The sequence below is a fragment of the Buteo buteo genome, chromosome 11 (genome assembly GCF_964188355.1).
Source record: "Buteo buteo chromosome 11, bButBut1.hap1.1, whole genome shotgun sequence".
NCBI lineage: Eukaryota > Metazoa > Chordata > Aves > Accipitriformes > Accipitridae > Buteo > Buteo buteo.
The window spans coordinates 23,182,104-23,199,234 of NC_134181.1; the positions used below are offsets into that span (position 1 = coordinate 23,182,104).

Genomic DNA, 17,131 nt, shown 5'->3' on the forward strand with positions numbered 1-17,131 from the left:
CTGTGAGATCTAGAGGGGAAAAATATTGGTAATCCTGCTGGCTGTGTGCTGTGCAGAGCCATGTGTGGAGCCAGCATCTTTTGGCATGAGGATTTGCTACCAAGGTCCTTCATTCATCTGCTATGGCCAAGGATGGCCAGTGCACGGATAAAAGAGGCAGAGCTGATGTTGTGGCTGGTGGTAAGTGTGGCTGATTCAGTCTATTCAAATTTTAAAAAGCAACCAGTATTGACAGGGCAGGGCTGAGGTGCAGTAGAAGTCTGGAAGAATTTGGTGCTATGGTAACTGCCGAGGCTGCTGGTAAGTGGAAACAAGACTGTTCTTCTGATTCAATCACTAGCATGTGTCTGCGTTTATTTTTGTCTGTCTGCTCTATTTGGAATTGATCTACTGATGCAGCATTTTTGAAGCTTCTGGTTGGGTGTGGGGGGCAGTTCCAAGTTTTCAATGTTCACTGCTGAGAAGATGGTTTTAGGAGGTCACTTTTGCTTGGCTTTAGTTAAGGTATATATCTTATGTATGGTGGATAATGGATTTAAATGCATCATTACCCAAAACCTAAAAAAATATTTTTTTTTTTTCCAGTTTGAAAGTGGGTGCTAACATTTCTGTGCATTCTCTTGTAAGAGGCTCTTTGAATCCCTCAAAAAGGGACCCCAGTTAATGGATACCCCATATGGAGTCTGTCCACACCTAAAAACTCCAAAACCAGGGATGATACAGGCAGGCACACTCTATAGAGATTTATGTTGAATGATACTGAATGTTATAATTTGTTCATTTAAAAAAAACAAGCAGTAGGCTGTGCTTGATGATGCCCATAAGTACTGTTTAACTAGTTTTGAGTTTGTTGTATACACAAAACTGGTTTGGAGCATTTAGAATCAAGGAAGTGAGAAGCTGTTCTGCACCAAGAAGTTCAGAAAGCAGCTGATGGTTTTGATGGTGGTGGAGTTGAAGGTGAATTTTTTTTTCCCCTCAATTTTCAAGAGAATAGAGTGATTTTTAGTCTAAGCCTTTGTAGGTCTCAAAGCTCATTTCATCCATCGCTTCTGATATGTTAATTGGCAGTAGATGGGGGGAAAAGCAAACTAGCTAGCATCATCTAAAACAATAACCAGCAATCAAGTACGTGACAATTAGAAGTTCTGGATATAAGCTGTACACTGTGGAGTTGATACCCAGCATGGTGAGAGAGCCTTATTTTATTTTAGGTTGTCTGCAGATTCTGTGTACAGTTCTACAGTCATTATGGTCTTATTTTTAAAGTTTGTCTTGAGCTTTAAATGGGAGCTTAAGTTGAAGAGCAAAATTTTGTGAACTGGGCAGGCTTGTGGTCATGGTTTTTTTTTCTTTTCTTTTCTTTTTTTTTTTTTCCCCCTCCAGTGACACATTTCCATGGTGGTATGTATCTAGTTTAAAGTGTAATCTTAAATTTAGAAATTCTGGATTTGTAGTATTTGCTTTTTATAAAAATAGAAGCTTCTAGCCCTAATTTAAAGCTGTGTTGTCTGAAAATGGAAAGATACTATTGTATGATTTTTTTTTTTTCCCTTGGTTATGTGCATGGGATTTGCTGCAGTACATAAAAGAGGGAGGATGAATCTGCATAGAAAATAATAAAGTTAAGCAGGATGAGCTGAAGTGGGAGATGACCTATTTTATCCGAGTTCAACAATTATGTTATTTCTTGTAATTTCCAACAGTTTGCTCAGTATTGCCACCCTTGTTGGGTCATTGCACTGTATTGCCACCATAAGGGATGGGGACAGATGGGAAGACATCAAAATGCTGCAGCTGTGATTCTGATGAAGCTGTGCGCCAAGGTGACGTGCAGAAGTGGTGTCCACTCTCTCTGTTAAATTCCAGGTGTGCTAATGTCAACAGCAGCAGCAGAGGCACAGAAACAAGCAAGCACCCTCAGGCAGTAAGGAGGGACCGAGTTGGCCAATGGCCCTCTGCCAGTGGAGCTGTGCTGTGTGATACTGAAACTAAGGAGGCTTGACACCACCACATGACGAAGCTGCCCTAGAGGACACAAAGTGGCCACAGTTCTATGCTGTTTCACCTTCAGCTCAGCCAAATAGATCAGGGCATAAGAAACATTCTCTATGCCAAGAGGCATGTCCTGCTCATTGAACAACTGCTGGCAGCAAATCCAGCAGGTCTTGGGCTTGCTAATGTGAGCAGGTGAAGGTGGTGGGGATTGTTTCTGCCAGAGTAATTGAGTGGTCTGCTCCTCTACAGATTTTTGCTAAGTGTTTTCGGGTCTGTCAGGACCAAGCACTCTGGTATTATTGCACAAGGCTTAGATGGTGCCTTTATTGTGTGTTCAAACAATCTGGAACCTTGAATCACAGCTCCCCTGAGGCTTGAACAATTGGCAGAGGTGGCACTTTTCACTGCTCTCTGCAGCAATATATACCTGGAATGTAGTTCTAGCTGTGTCCACAACTGTTCACAGATGTAGTTGGAAAAAAAAATCAAAGCAGCAAACCCCACCATGTAGCAAGGAAACCTCTGTAGCAGCAGGGGGTTCCAGACTCCGTAGGAATAAGAAAATTGAAATGCTAACGAGCATGCTATCTTATCAGCCAATGTGCTAAGAAGGCAGCAAGGAAGAGCTAGAGCAGTCCCTGCAGCTATAGGGAGAAATCTTCTATATTGTGCCTGGAAGGCTGTAAACATATCCTTAAAATTCAGATTATTCTTTATAGATGTGTGTATGTCACATGACTGTGTGAGAGTAAATTTTAAGATGCTGTAAATGACTGCTTCAGAGAGGCTAGTCAGGGAACTCATGAGAAAGGATATAACTTCTGACTCATGCTCTGAGCAGTGCAGAAAATGTTTACAAAAAATGCGTGTTTATAAGTTGCTCTGCAGCACTTACTGTAAGTACTCCTGTTTACTGTCCTTTGAGAAGCACTATAAAAAGGCCCCCAAACCCTACCACTTCAGTGTTCATCAAAAAAACCCCACCATCCAACAACAAAAAAAGCCAGAAAACAAACCTATATAAATTGAGGAAGCTTGTTTAAGAAGAGTTAATAAAAAGATGCAATCAGAAAAGTAACTTGCTTTCAGATGGTATGGAGACTGTTTAAGGAGACATCATATTGAAGGATCAGAGTACAAGTGTGTGAACTATTGGAGAGACTCAGAATGACCTGACAGTTGGCATAATTACACACGAGGGTGAGATAGGATAGAGATACACCCTCCAAAAGCTGAAATTTTGTTAGATGAGAAAAATGGAAAGAACAAACTTCTAAGTTTAAAAAAACCAATAAGATTGACCAAAATGACTTGAGGGGCATCTGTCTCAAGGTCTGAAATGTTAAAGGAGTATTTTTCCCTCCCAAAACATCAGGGATGGGAAGCAAGTTGGAGAGTCTGTAAAACTGGGAGATGATTCAGGAGAACTTTTTATGAAGGGCTCTGAAAAAGTAGGAATGTTTAGAGGCTCCCAAATGCCATTCTTGGCTTTTAAAGGATTATCTGGCTCAAGTCAAAGAGTTAATACAACAATGTCACTTGTCAATAAAACAGATGCCAGTCTTTGTTTTTAAATTATTTTCTGGCTCCCATTGAAGAGTTAATACAACAACAGTGTTATTTATCCATAAAACAGGAAAGAATGAAATAGCTGAGCCATTAACTGTGGAGTGCGATGTTTAAAAGTCTTGATTACAGAGGACGAGAGATGTGTCTGTATGGCTTTTTTTTTTTTTTTTTTTTTTGAGGGATCCAAAGGAATGAGATCACATAGTGCTTTCTCTTAAAGTCTCTTCTGTCCTTGAGATCTCTACATCGGAGCAGAACCTTCCTTGTTGCTTTTCTTCAAGTGGACACTAGGTTCAGGAGCCCTTCAGCCAAAGAGCTAACAGGCTCATGGCGGTGTGCCAGGTAGCAGTCATCAGGGCATGTTTTGTTTGTGAGTTCAGGGTTGGTCTGTAGATCAGGAACCAGTCTTTCCTGGATGATCTATTCTCCTTGAGGTCTAGGAAGAAAACTGGGTTCAGCTGGTATGATCAGATCAGGACTTAGCTTGTGGTGTATGTGTGTGCCTCAGGAAGTTCTGCCTTTTCTCAACTTGGTCAATATCCTGCTGTATGCACTGCTAGCCAAGAGTTTGCTGCCTGTCAGCAAAACTGTCCTGAAGTCAAGATATTGTTGAATAATTCAGGTTGGAAAGGGTCTCTGTAGGTCACCCAGTTCAGCTCAAAGCAGGGCCAACTTCAAAGTTAGATCAGGTTCCTCAGGACAATGTGCAGTCAAGTGTTTGACTATCTTGAATAGTGGAGATGGAGTAGCATCTCTGGGCCTCTCTTCCAGTGTTTGATCACCCTCATGGTTAAAATATTTTCAGGAATATCTAATTGGAATCTTCCTTGTTACAAACTTGTCTGTTGTTTCTTATGATTTTGGGGTGTGTGTGTCTGAAGTCTGACTCCACCTTCCCTGTACTCTCCCATTAGGTAGCTGTAGACAGCAGTGAGATCCCTGCTTAGACTTTTGTTCTTAAGACTGAACAAACACATTTCCCTCAGTGTCTCCTCATACACCATGTGATTTGAGCCCCCTAACTGTCTTTTGCTGCACTCACTCCAGTTTGTTACTCTTCATTCTACTGGAGATCCCAAACCCAAACATGGTACTCCCAGGTGCCAAACAGAGGAGCAAATCCTTCCCTTGACCTGCTGGCTGCACTCATAGGATGTGGGTGGTGGGAATAGTTCTCCTTTATTGTATTGTTTAATCATGGTGGTCTTCCCCCCCCCTCTTTCTTTCCCACCTTCTGTTTCTTGGCTTTCTCAAATCTCATCTTCAAGTCACAGGTATTTGTCCTGAGCCTGTAATATGATGTCTTTACATCATGTTTGTGTTCCTGCAAGCATTTCTCTTACCCTTGGTCTTTCATCATTTAAACCAGTTACTACTATGTGAGGTAACTTTCTTCTTTTTATACCAAGATAATTTTAAGATCTTCTGGTGAAGAACCTTATCGAAACCTCTCTGTGTTCCAGCAGTGGCAATTTGCTTATGGTGCTCCAAAGTCTTTTCGTGTCCTTTTCAGGGCAGTTGTTGATGCTGGAGGGTCCTTGGGTAGGGGTGTTTTGCAGGCCGCGTTTTCTATCATAATAGGGAAGTGGAGACCAGCGATTATCTCTGTTCATAAAATACTGAACACTTTCACTGATATCTAAGATCAGAATAGTGGCTGACTGCTGTTGTCTTAGCTGATGATGGCCACAATGCTGTCCTTAGCATCTCTGCTCAGGTGCATTTCAGAGGAGTTCCAAGGCCAAAGATGAAACAAAATCTTCCCCTCTGGACTCTGTGCAGTGAACATACTAGCAGTTATGGTATCCCTCCTCAGATGAAACAGGTTTTTTTTTTCTGTTTATACTGAGTTATTGAGGAGTAGATAGTCTAGAGAATAGGTTCTGTCATCCTTACAGTCCTTTGCAAGTTTATGTTTTGGAATGAATGCCCCAAAGTCTTGCCTTGTCTCTGCCCAGTTCATGCATCTTTTGAAATAATGCTGGTCTTTAGCATTGAGCTTTATACTTCAGGACATACTGCAGATTATGCAGGTCTTAATTTTGTATGAATCCTCCCCATGCCACTCTTCCATTATATCTTGCCTGGCTATTCTGCGGCATGTGGCAGCAGAAACCTTTGGGATACCTTTTGTTAGGCTGTATCTTGGCAGCCTCTAATCCCTCCTTGGAGGGAGTACATGCCCAGGCAGATGCTAGCTGACCTTTGGCTGACAGTTCCCTGAGTGCAGGTGAAACAATCCCTGTTTGTGCTGGAAGAGCTCCTTCCATCATGACCAAGCAAGGTGAGGAGGATTATCTCCGGGGTAGGGCCAGTCAGATCTCAAAGCTTAGGTCTACTATGTGCAGGATGTAGTAATTTCATCTGTGTCCTGGGATTGGAGCAGTGCAAAATAGGTGTTTCTTTGCATTTCTGCATGCGTTGTGTCCAAGCTGTATTGTACTGGACTGTCTGTCCACTGTCCTGTCTCGACAAAGAGAGAGTCTTGAGCTCTTCTTTTTGTAGACAGGCTGCAAGCTTTTAGCATTTCTGCAGAGAATATCAGATTTGCTATGTAATAATGTAAACCCTAGGTATTTGGAAACTCTCACAAATCTGTCTTTATCCTTCTAAATGAGAAATAGGAAATCCAGCCAAATGTCCTGGAATCTGTCCTCTGTGACTGGAGAGCTTCTGAGATAAACTTGTTTGCCCTAAATGCCATCAGGAGGTTCAAATCTCCTGTTCCTGAACCGGCCGCTGCCAAAGCCTCTTTTGGGTATTTTTCTAAGCTCAGCAATTTTTTTACTATTTCTGTTATCAAATGCTAACACTTTCCTGGTGCTTTTGTAGTTACATAATTTATACCTGGTGAGAGCTGAGGGACCTGGGCTGACCTTTGTTGGTTGTAGCTCGCCATTCCATTGGCATAGCCCTATTTATCAGCGTTCACCCCAAGAACTTGAAGAACTTGAACTTGAAGGGTCCTAGTCTTGTGGCAGGAAAACACTGAGCTGGATGAAGGGAAATAACAAGTCCAGCAATAGGTTCTCCGTATCATGATCACGTATCATTTTCCTTTGAAGATAACCCTAAGAGGCCAGGGGCCAGCTCAAACGAGAAGGTGGACCATGTAATGGTTAGCAATTCAGTGATCAGGTATATAGATAACTGAGTTTGTGACGCCAGGGAGAATGGCATTATGACTTGGCTGTTAGGCACAAAGTACACAGCTCTTCCAAGGCATCTGAATATTTTATCAGTTGCTGAGCGTGAATTGATAAGAGTTGTGGTCCCTGTAATCTGAAGGCAGAGGGAAGAACAGAAAAGGTTCTGTATGTAAAACTTTTTAACTATTACATAGGAAGTTGAAAACCCACGACCTCTGCTGTAGCAGCCCCTAAAATGCTTTTCCCCACCTTTGCCCACTACTGTGTTTTGCCCAGTACCAGAAAGAGAAGTGAGTAGGAACAGTTCTGGTATGTTGCTGAGGAAGGGCTCTGGATCCTCTGGAAGCTGGGGCACTTCTGAAATAGAGCTTGTTTTTTAAAGAAGGGAGTGGCTTAATTTAAAGCATTGTAAAACTGGGTTTCAAGTGTTTAAAATCTGGAGGGTCAAGCTACCCAGATGTGAAGTGTACAAGAAAGACAAAGTTGGCCATGTTTGTGAAGATGCAGTGCTGTTCATTAAAGAGGTCATAGACTAAGATCTGATAAACTTACAGATCTCTAAGGCTTAAAATTTCTCTGTAAACAAGAAAAAAAATCAGTTATTACCATTTCCATCCTATTGGATGGGTGTGGTGACAATGATTGAGATGGAGAAGTTGGGGCAGGGAACATTTGTTGCAGGAGACTTAACCCACATAGTTTGAAGAAATGTAACTTTGGGGTCAAATTCTGAAATAACATTTTTAGACATGGTTAATGTTCTATGGAGCAGCTGGTCGAGGAAGCCATAGGAAGAAACTGAGAATGTGAAAGAATAGGAGGACACTGGCTGTAGCCTGTTTGGATTTATACATTTTTACATGAACAAAAGCCCAACAGTAGCTGTTAATTTCAAAGTGCAGTAACCTGAAAATATGGAAGCTTGTTAAAAACCAACTGAGCAGGGCAGCTGTTTCTGTGGTTCCAGGGGCTATTAAGAGAACTGCAGACCATGCAAATAAACAGAAATAGAACAAACAAAATAGGTATGTGCATAAATATTGCAGTGAGGAAGAAGAGCCTTTGGGAAGGCTGGCTATGCGTTACAGTCCTGTTGAACGCAGAAGTAGATGAAGATCAGTCTGCCTCGATTTGCAAAAGCCATTTGGCAAGGTCCAGTCTCAAAAATTCTTGAGAAATGTAAAGGAAACGTGGGACAAAGTGAACGAGCTTGTGTGGTTGAATGATCAGTTAGATGATTAGCTAACAGGTAGAAAGCAGGGCAGAGTAATGAATGGCCCATGTGTGCGTGTCATGCCCCCTCTCCTCCCTGCAACTGAGGATGTTCACCAGTGGATTTCTGTGGGGATGTGTATGACACCTCTGATGTTCACTATCTTAATAAATGACCTGGAAATGAAATTAATAGTAAGACAATATTTTTTGCTGATGATATGAAGCTAACTAGAGTTGTAAAATCAACTGGCTGTAAAATCAAGGGCTGACTATGGATGATAAAATGAAGGATGCAGTTCAGGCTGGGTAGATGTAAAATGGTTCTCATGAGGGGAGAATAAACAATCCAAACCTGACACAAAAAATGGTCTCTGAGCTGCCTCTTACAGTGCAGGGACAAGTTCTTTGTGTCCCGGTTCCATGGAAAAATCAGCTTAGTTCTCATCTGTGCTCAAAAAATAAATGGAATAATAGAGACCAGGTGGGGGAGGAATAGAAACCAAAATGGAGAACATCATTACACTGTTGTCTGTAATAATCACCATGTGTTTGTGTTGTGAATGATGCTTGTGGTTCTGGTTTTCCCCTGCTTCTCAAAAGATACAGAACTGGAAGCGTAGTGACTGTATTAAGTGGTATAGATGAGCTTCCATAAGAGGAACAACTGAGTAGACTGAGAGTAGCCAACCTTGAGAAGAGACCATTGGGGAGTGGGGTATGAATGAGGACTTCAAAATCCTTGAGAAAGTTAACAGAGAAACGCTATTCCTCTCTCTTCCAATTCTAAAAATGCAAGTACCAAGCAAAACTAGCTTGGCTAGTAATTGAATAGTGGAGCTGCAGGATGTTGCCTTTTCAAAGAGTTTACAAAGGTTCAGAAAGTGATCAGATTAATGGGGGGAATCTACTGGGGTGTGAAATACAGAAATAGCACCTTTTGCTTAGGAAGCTGTGTAAAATACATGTTGGACAATGAAAGAGTGTTCTTAGAAGGTACAGCTGTTTGTCTACATTAAGCTAGATAGACATTTGTTGTCACATACTGTATCTGCCCTTACGTATTTTTTACTCTTGTTAATCACCTATATAAATAAGTGGTTTTTTCTGATATATGAAAAAAACCCCACCAATAAAACCCCAGAAATTTAATTGTTTCTTGTTTTCCAGTCCTTTTTCCTACCAATTAAGAGCTAAAGAGTAGCTGTAGTTGTATATCAGAAAGCTGTCAGTCACTAAAGCAGACTGATGTTTTATCTTGGAGTCAAGAAAGGACTAAAAAGGTAATGGAAAATCTTTAGCAATTTCAATATTCTTACCTTAAATGATTTGTGGATTGGGGTTTTTTTTTGCTACTGTATTTGTGCTGCAGGAAATCTTGTGGCTTGGCCATTCTGTGCTTGATTGATATTTTGCTTCTTTTTTTTTTTGAAGGTACATGGGAATAGGACTTTCTGCTCAAGGGGTCAACATGAACAGGCTTCCTGGTAAGTCACTGTTAAGGTTTGTTTTGGCTTACAGTCCATGTTAAATGTGCATTTGAAATAAAGATTTTAATTTATATATGTATGAATTAGTGAATGTGTGTTTCTGTTAATAAAATGTCATGACTATAAGTGTCTTATGTCTGGAAGTTTCAAACTATTGTTATCCTAAACTGAGTTACTAGTACTGTTAATGTAGCCATGATAATTTTAGCAGATAATAGAAATTAATATTAAACTAATGAGTAACGGGTAAGATGATGAGCTTTCAGACATGTAAGCTTTTTGCATCTGAAAAATAAGTAGCAAAATAATTTGACATTTAATCTGTATATCCCACTTGACAAATTTACATGAAAGAAGCTGAAAATGACAGGAAAATTGGCCTGTCATATTGTCTCTCCTCTCTTCTTTCCCTCTTCCCACTGAAAAACTAGAAAAATGTGATAGAGTGGTATTTCCAGTTAATATTATTGCTTCCTTTGTTTGAAATGTTTGGTTTTAGGATAGCCTCTAAGTTGGTTAAGTAGCTTCTTTATTTGGTAAAATTATGATTTCTAGATTTGGATCAATGTAGTGACTTCTGTAGCAGGAATTCTTTCAGCTGGGTATGAAACTAGAAGTTGTCTGCGTTTTGGTAGAAAGTAAATGTTCTTCAAGTGCCAGAATGAATGACAGCTCGTTCCCAGTGGTGGGGGCTTTTTTTGGTCTTGGTGTGATTTTCTTCTGATGGAGTTGTTTTAAAGCTGAAATGTGTGTTCAACCCTTATTACGCATCTTGATATCTCCAAAGGAGAATGTTTTATGAATGTCCTAACAAAATGAAGAGCTTCCATAGGGTTTGCACTAAGACCCTTGTGAATTCACTTCTCAGTGGGGATTTCACTTTCATCTTCACTGGCAGCTCGCATATTCAGAGAGTGGAACATGCTTGGTTTTTTTCCTTATAACCTCCAATTGAAAATGTTGCAGCATTGGAGCAAAATCCCTGACTGCTCTGTTGGCAAAATATATGATTCTCTAGCTCTGTTATAAATTTCTGAAATGTGTATTTCTATAGCTATGTTTCTGAAATTCTGCTAAGACTGCAGATGGAGTCTTAGCAAGAAGACAAAAAGGAGACTAGACAGACAAGGTCCTTGGATGATTTCAGAAAATAGCCAACTTTCTGGTGGCCATTCTTTTAATTGCTGAGTTTTGCAATGGCTGCCTTGTCTGGTTACTGAAGAGAAGCATGGAGATCTTGGCATACGTGACTGAGCGTTTGGGACCTTTTACATTGATAAAGAAGAAATTTTGAATTGTAGGCTAATTGCACTAGTTAATCAGTTCAATTAAAATTTCACCAGTGAAACAAGCATTGTTGTTTAGTGACAAATGTCAGTGCAGCGTGTGGGCCGTTCATAAATCACAACCATGGTTAACAGTTGCAGGCAGACCTTCCTTTTCCAGGTACTGCTTTGATAACATTTGATCGACCTTGAGAGTCTTCTTTTGGCCACTGTCAGAGGCAAGTCCTAAGACCTGGTGGTTTGACTGGGGCACAACCTTTTTTGCATGTTCTTCTCTGGTAATTTCAGACCTGCCTAGAGATCTTGTGGAACCTCTAACTTTGGAGATATTTAGGACTCAGCTGGACATGGCATTGACCAACCTGATCTAATTAGACCTCCCTTGAGCTGGGATTGGACTATGTGACTTCTGCAGGTCCCTTCCCTCCTTAGTTATTCTACACTTCTATGATAACTCTGTTTTGGGGAGAATGGTTTCAGTGACACCCATGTTTTAAAGAATTTGCATCTTACTGCAAACTAGATTTGTTAATAATTGTTATGACAACTATAGCATATACACATTGGAGGGAGAATTAAGGTCACAGGTCTTTATCCACTCAGAACTAGGCCAGGGAAGGAGGAAGGCAGGACATTGCCAGTTTTCTCAAGTGATACTTGGTTGCAAAACAGTAGGGAATGTCCAGATCAAGATGATTGTGTCAACAGGTATGGAAGTCTCAGTTTTCAGACAACTCCTCTCTCTGCAGTCCCTCTCCCCTCAATCCTCCTGACCCAAGTGGGTTGTGTGCATGTGCAAGATGAAGCATGACTCTAGTCCCATCATCTCTTCCCAGGGTTGAAGTGCTTGGCTGCTTGGAAGAGGAGTTGTTTGGCTATTAAGGGAGCATGTTCTGTTCAAGAAATGGTTCTCTGGCTTGTGCAATGGAAAGATGGGTGGGATTGTCTTGTAGACTTGGCCTGTAGACTGCTGGTTGGATTATGCTTAACCTAGGATTCTCCTGGCATTATAACACAGTGTCATGGTTTAAACCCAGCCAGCAACTAAGCACCACACAGCTGCTTACTCACTTCCCCCTCACCCAGTGGGATGTGGGAGAGAGTTGAGGAAAAAAAAGTAAAACTTGTGGGTTAAAAAAGTAAAACTTGTCGGTTGAGATAAGAACAGTTTAACAGAACAGAAAGGAAGAAAATAATAATGATAATAATAAAATTACAATAATAAAAGGATTGGAATATATGAAACAAGTGATGCACAATGCAATTGCTCACCACCCACCGACAGGTGCCCAGTTAGTTCTCAAGTCCCCCCAGCCCCACTCCCCCCAGTTTATATACTGGGCACGATATCACACGGTATGGAATATCCCTTTGGCCAGTTTGGGTCAGGTGCCCTGGCTGTGTCCCCTCCCAACTTTTTGTGCCCCTCCAGCCTTCTCGCTGGCTGGGCATGAGAAGCTGAAAAATCCTTGACTTAGTATAAACACTACTTAGCAACAACTGAAAACATCAGTGTGTTATCAACATTCTTCTCATACTAAATCCAAAACATAACACTGTACCAGCTACTAGGAAGAAAATTAACTCTATCCCAACTGAAACCAGGACACACACACACACACACACACATATATATATATATATAAAAACCATGGTTGAATACTAACCTGAGATGGTATGTACTGAATAGGTACATATTAGGTGTGCTGTCCTGAAATTGAACAGCCAACATAATCCCCCCCCCCCCCCTTTTAGAGACTAAAATTTAGCCAAATCACTTCTGATGGATGTCTTTAAAGCCCAAGAGCTACACAGGCAGTGTTTTGTGGCCAGTTTGAATCAAAGTGCCTGTATACTACTGTTATTTCTAAAGTGTATGTGGCAAATTTGGAATTCTTTTCTCTGAGTGAAATAAAACATGAAGTGAACTTGAGACTACAGATAGTGTTTATTTAGCAATGAATTGTACAAATGTGATCCTATGAACCTGTTGTTTGTTTGATCACATGTAGATTATGCTGCCAAGAGTGGTTCTGTGGGCATAGTTAGGTCAATCTCCCATCATCTGTATGAAATAAACTGCATGGCTCTGTATTACAGCTCGGTAATTATCTTCCTGGCTTTTGGAGAATGAGTCTGATTTATTTTTTATAGTATGTTGCTCAAGTAATTGAAGTGAGAAACATGTGTCAGGCTTAACCGTTATCAGGTGCTTCACAACACAGAGTGATAGACTTTGGAGTCTTGACTTGGCTTCACATCAAAGTGTAATTTTGACTTTTTGTGACCTGAAACCCTGCCAGGTTTGTCTCCTTAGACCCTTTCTAAGTCACTTCTGCTTTAACATATCAATTTTTGCTCGGTGTGCTGGCAGGGCAGTATGTGACCCACTACAAATAGTGGTTTGGGAGCCCAAAGCCTGGTATGGGAGCCAGTTGGTCCGTTTCTTGTTCCTACTTTCAGTGGGGATCCTTGGCACCCTGTCAGTCCTAATTCGAGGAACAATCTTGCTGCTGGGTTCTGTCTCAAACTCCTTCCCCCCCCCCTTTCCCCTCCCCCGAGAACAAACACTGGCCATATCCAGTTCCAAGTCAGGGCATTTGTGCTTTATGCCAAATTTATTTTGGCTTCAGCCCAGCTCGGTGTTGGTGGGGGTAGTGCTGAGCTTTCTCTGAAGGTTGGAAGTGTGGTTGGAGCAACCTGAGCATTTCCTTAAACTACCCCTCTCTGTGTTGTGAACAGAGACTGCTTTTAAAAGGAGAGTGCCCTGTCCCTGTTCGACTCAAGGTTTCTGTGGGCTGTGCTTTGAAATTAAATAAGCAGGTCTGAAATTATTGTGGGATTTTTATTGAAGTGCCAACTTTTGTGGCCCTGACATATCTTGATGATTTTATTATTATTTTTTAAATTTTTAAAAGACATTTAGAACACTTACTAATAAACATTCTGCTTTAAACTAGTGGCTTTTATTGAAATGGTTGCTTGCTATTTTCCCCGCATACAACTTTTTTTTCACGTGTGCTCAGCTTTTTGGTATCTGAGGATGAAATTACATGTTACAGCTGAACTGATCTAACTCACTGTCATCAAAGAAGAGAAACCCGACCCTTCCCCTCCGCCCCCCACCTACAGCTGCACAGTCCCTCTTCTTCCCTTGTGCAAGCCCCTGGCTCTGGCACTTGTCACCTCCTTTGCCAGGCCAGGCCAGCTTTCAGGCCTGGCAGGAACCTGCCTGCTTTTCTGCTGTGTTGGGATTGTGGCAGGCTGGTTCCTTCAGAATTCATGGAGCAATGCTCTTACCTTTGCATCCTGAATGTAACATCTGAAACGTCCTTTTTTTTTTTTTTTTTATTGTTATCATTTAGCCCTCAATCCAGTAAGTTTTTCTGAGCCCAGCTGAAAATGCCTTTGTGGTTTGCTACAGGTTTCACCTAACCTCCATAAAATGGAGAAGATAGGTGTTCCTGTCTTTCATATGAATGAGATGTGCACACTGGAGATGATTCTCCCCTGCATGTGGTGTTCCACATTGGTTCAAGTTCTTCATGCTGTTGAGAGATAACGTTTCATTTGTTCTAGCTCTTTGAGGGTAACCCAGCAGGAGCATAAAGCCAGGCAGAGAGGGAAGGAGGGATGATTCTTTATGGTGGCAGCAAGGTCTTAATTCAGCCTAAAATGTTGTGAAACCATAACCTTAGGCATACCCTGCTTCAGTTTCTGAAACAGCATAGATAGGATCTGACCAATCGCTTTTAAAGACTTTAAACACCCTCTGGTTAATAACTGACTTGCCCTGCTATGTGGCATTGCACATGTTAAAGGGAGTGCCAGCTTTCATTCACCATTGTTTTGTTTTATGAAACTTTATTTTTTCACCTTACTTTTCAAATGAAAAGATACTGCTTGACTTATTCACTATCTACCTGCTTCAAACTCCTTATTAAAAGAACAAGCTTTCAAATTGAAGAATGTTTTATAGACTTGAATTAGAGTGCAGCCAGATAAACCAACAGAATTTGGTGTACAGAAACCTGTTCCATATTGGGATTTGGCCTCTGGGATTGTAATGCCTTAAGCCAGGTCAGCAAAACCAGGAACAGTTTGTCCAACTGTCCTGTGTCTTTGTTCAGCAAAAGGTCCTTGTGAGTGATCTGTTTCTGTAGACATGTAGATAAAATAAAAATGAGCACTGGGAATTAAGACTTCCCCAAGCTCCCCTCCTCTGTGAAAGCCATCTGTCCTTCTCCGTAAGACACCAACATGATGAACGGGCTTTCCATTTTGTTAGGAGATCCCTTCCTTTTCCTTTGCATTCTCCTGTTGCTGATAGGTTTCTGTTGACATTTATAGATAGGACTTTTTCTTCTTAGCTTATCTTGCATGTTATCAGAGGAGGTGCAAGCAGAGGAGCAAGGCTACTGAGGAATCTGTCTTCCTGTTCCTTCCTTTGAGAGGAAGAAGATACTGGTTTCTCCCCTAGGGATGCTCACAAGGGTTTTTCAGGCAAGTGTGCTTCCTTCCAAGAGGGACCAGAGAAGGGAGGCTGGATAGATGTTGTATTGTAGGAACCAGTGAGAAACTAAAGGAACTGGGTTTGTTCAGCCTGGAGAAGAGGCAGAGAAGGGATCTAGTCAGCAGCCTTTCACTAAAGGAGCTTGCAGAGAACATGGACCCAGACTCTTCTCAGAGGTGCACAGTACAAGGAAGAGAGGCAATGGGCACTAGTTGCAACATATAAAATTCTCATGGGAAATTAAGTGTACTCCTTATCAGAGCTGGGGATGGGTTACTGCAGAGGCTCTATCCTCGGAGATTTTCAAACCTCAATTGGACGAGGCTGTAGGCAGCCTGATCTAGCTCTTAAGTTGACCCTGCTATGAGTGGGAAGTTTGCCTAGAGACCTCCAGATGTTTCTTCTAGCCAGTTTTGTTTTGTTTTTGTTTTTTGTTTCTGTGATTGCCAGGGGATCTTTCTACTTCAAATGTGTTTAAAGAACTTAATTTCCATGTATCAGAGTGTGCTTTGGGTTGTTACTTTCTGTGACACCAATGACAAATGAAGGACCTGTGCTAAAGGACTTGGTCCAAGTGGTAAATACAATAATTATAGAAGATGAGACCTCACCAAATCATCTGATCTGAAGCTAATTCAATTATGCATCAGTCCTGCCTGACAGGTGTGTGTCTAAACCAGTCTTTCATTATCTTTCTGGCAACTTCTTCCAACGGCATCCTTATGTTGGAAACATTTCCTGATGACTAAGCTGAATATCCCATGTAGTCCAAGTCCATTACTCTTGGATCATGTGGAGGTGGAGAATAGTTAATTTCTTTCCTCTTTGTAGCTGTATACATGAAGACCTCTATCACTGCTTCGTGGTCTTCTCTCTAAACCAAACGTCCCTGGCTCTTCACCCTGTTCTTATGTTTTCTTGATTTGTGGATGCACTGGATGCATCACAAGCACCAGTGTCTTGCTCCCTATAGTAAAAGAAAACATTAAAATTCAGAGCAAGTCCAGGAAGTGGCTCTTATCCCATGCTGCAGACAAGGGCAAAGGAAAATCCTTGCCAAGCTTTCACAACTTCTAAGGCTTAAGCAGAAAGATGAGGGGAGGGGAAAGGAAGAAGCTAGATGGTTAACTGGGAAAAGAAGGGCCTTTCCCCTTGGCTTCTAGAGCAACCAGCAAAAGCCCTGAAGTATGGGATTAAATATATGAAAAGTATGTAGCAAACAAATAGTGATTCAGTCTGCTTTCAAACCCTCCTGGCTAAATCAGCATTTTGGACACCCAGCTTGATTTTCTATCTTTAGAAGTAATTTCTGTTAAGTTTGTTTAACTATTTATGCAGCTGATCAAGCTCTCTCTTAAAATACCTTATGGTATATGTCCTGCTGCAAAGCTCTTCCAGAACTGTCCTTAAAAATAGTTGACCAAAGTGGCACATGGGATTTCCATACATTGTCTTAGTAAAGTCTTATATAATGGTACTCACACTTCCTTGTCTCTTTAGTAAATATACCTCAGAAGCAACTTTTCTTCTACTCTATTTGCTGTGTTGAGGAAATATAGCAAATCAAAGTTTTGCTTTTAGTTTAGATGTAATTTTAATTATGTAGTCTATCCTTATTGCAACTTGTGGACATTTTAGGAAGGTAGATGGGTAGAAAAAAGGATGAGAAAGCAGTGGCAGTCCAAGCTGCTGACAGTGTAGACTCCATGTGTCAAGGCTGAGTGAGCAGACATCAGGCTATGGGCAGGCTACCTGTTGTGCTCAGTGCACATCAGGTTGAAGTAAAGCTACTCATGGTCAGTGCATGTGGAGTGTGTAGGGAACCTTGGAGCGCCATGGAGAAACCTGAATTCTGTTCCCTCCCTCTGTTATTATCCATAAGGAAGGCTTAATGCTGTAAAGAAGCATGGAGAC

General features: G+C 41.3%; 1 protein-coding gene across 6 annotated transcripts in view; it reads left to right on the forward strand.

Moving 5' to 3' along the window:
- RANBP10 (RAN binding protein 10) overlaps nucleotides 1-17,131 on the forward strand; it is an 87,492-nt gene that overhangs the window by 12,868 nt on the left and 57,493 nt on the right. For all 6 annotated transcript variants that reach the window (XR_012652235.1, XR_012652236.1, XM_075040506.1 and 3 more), the window contains exon 3: nucleotides 9,363-9,415. Coding sequence is in view for 4 of the 6 variants with exons in the window: in XM_075040506.1 (XP_074896607.1) it covers nucleotides 9,363-9,415 (53 nt within the window). In the remaining 2 variants the exon portion in view is untranslated. The remainder of the gene's footprint in view (nucleotides 1-9,362; nucleotides 9,416-17,131) is intronic.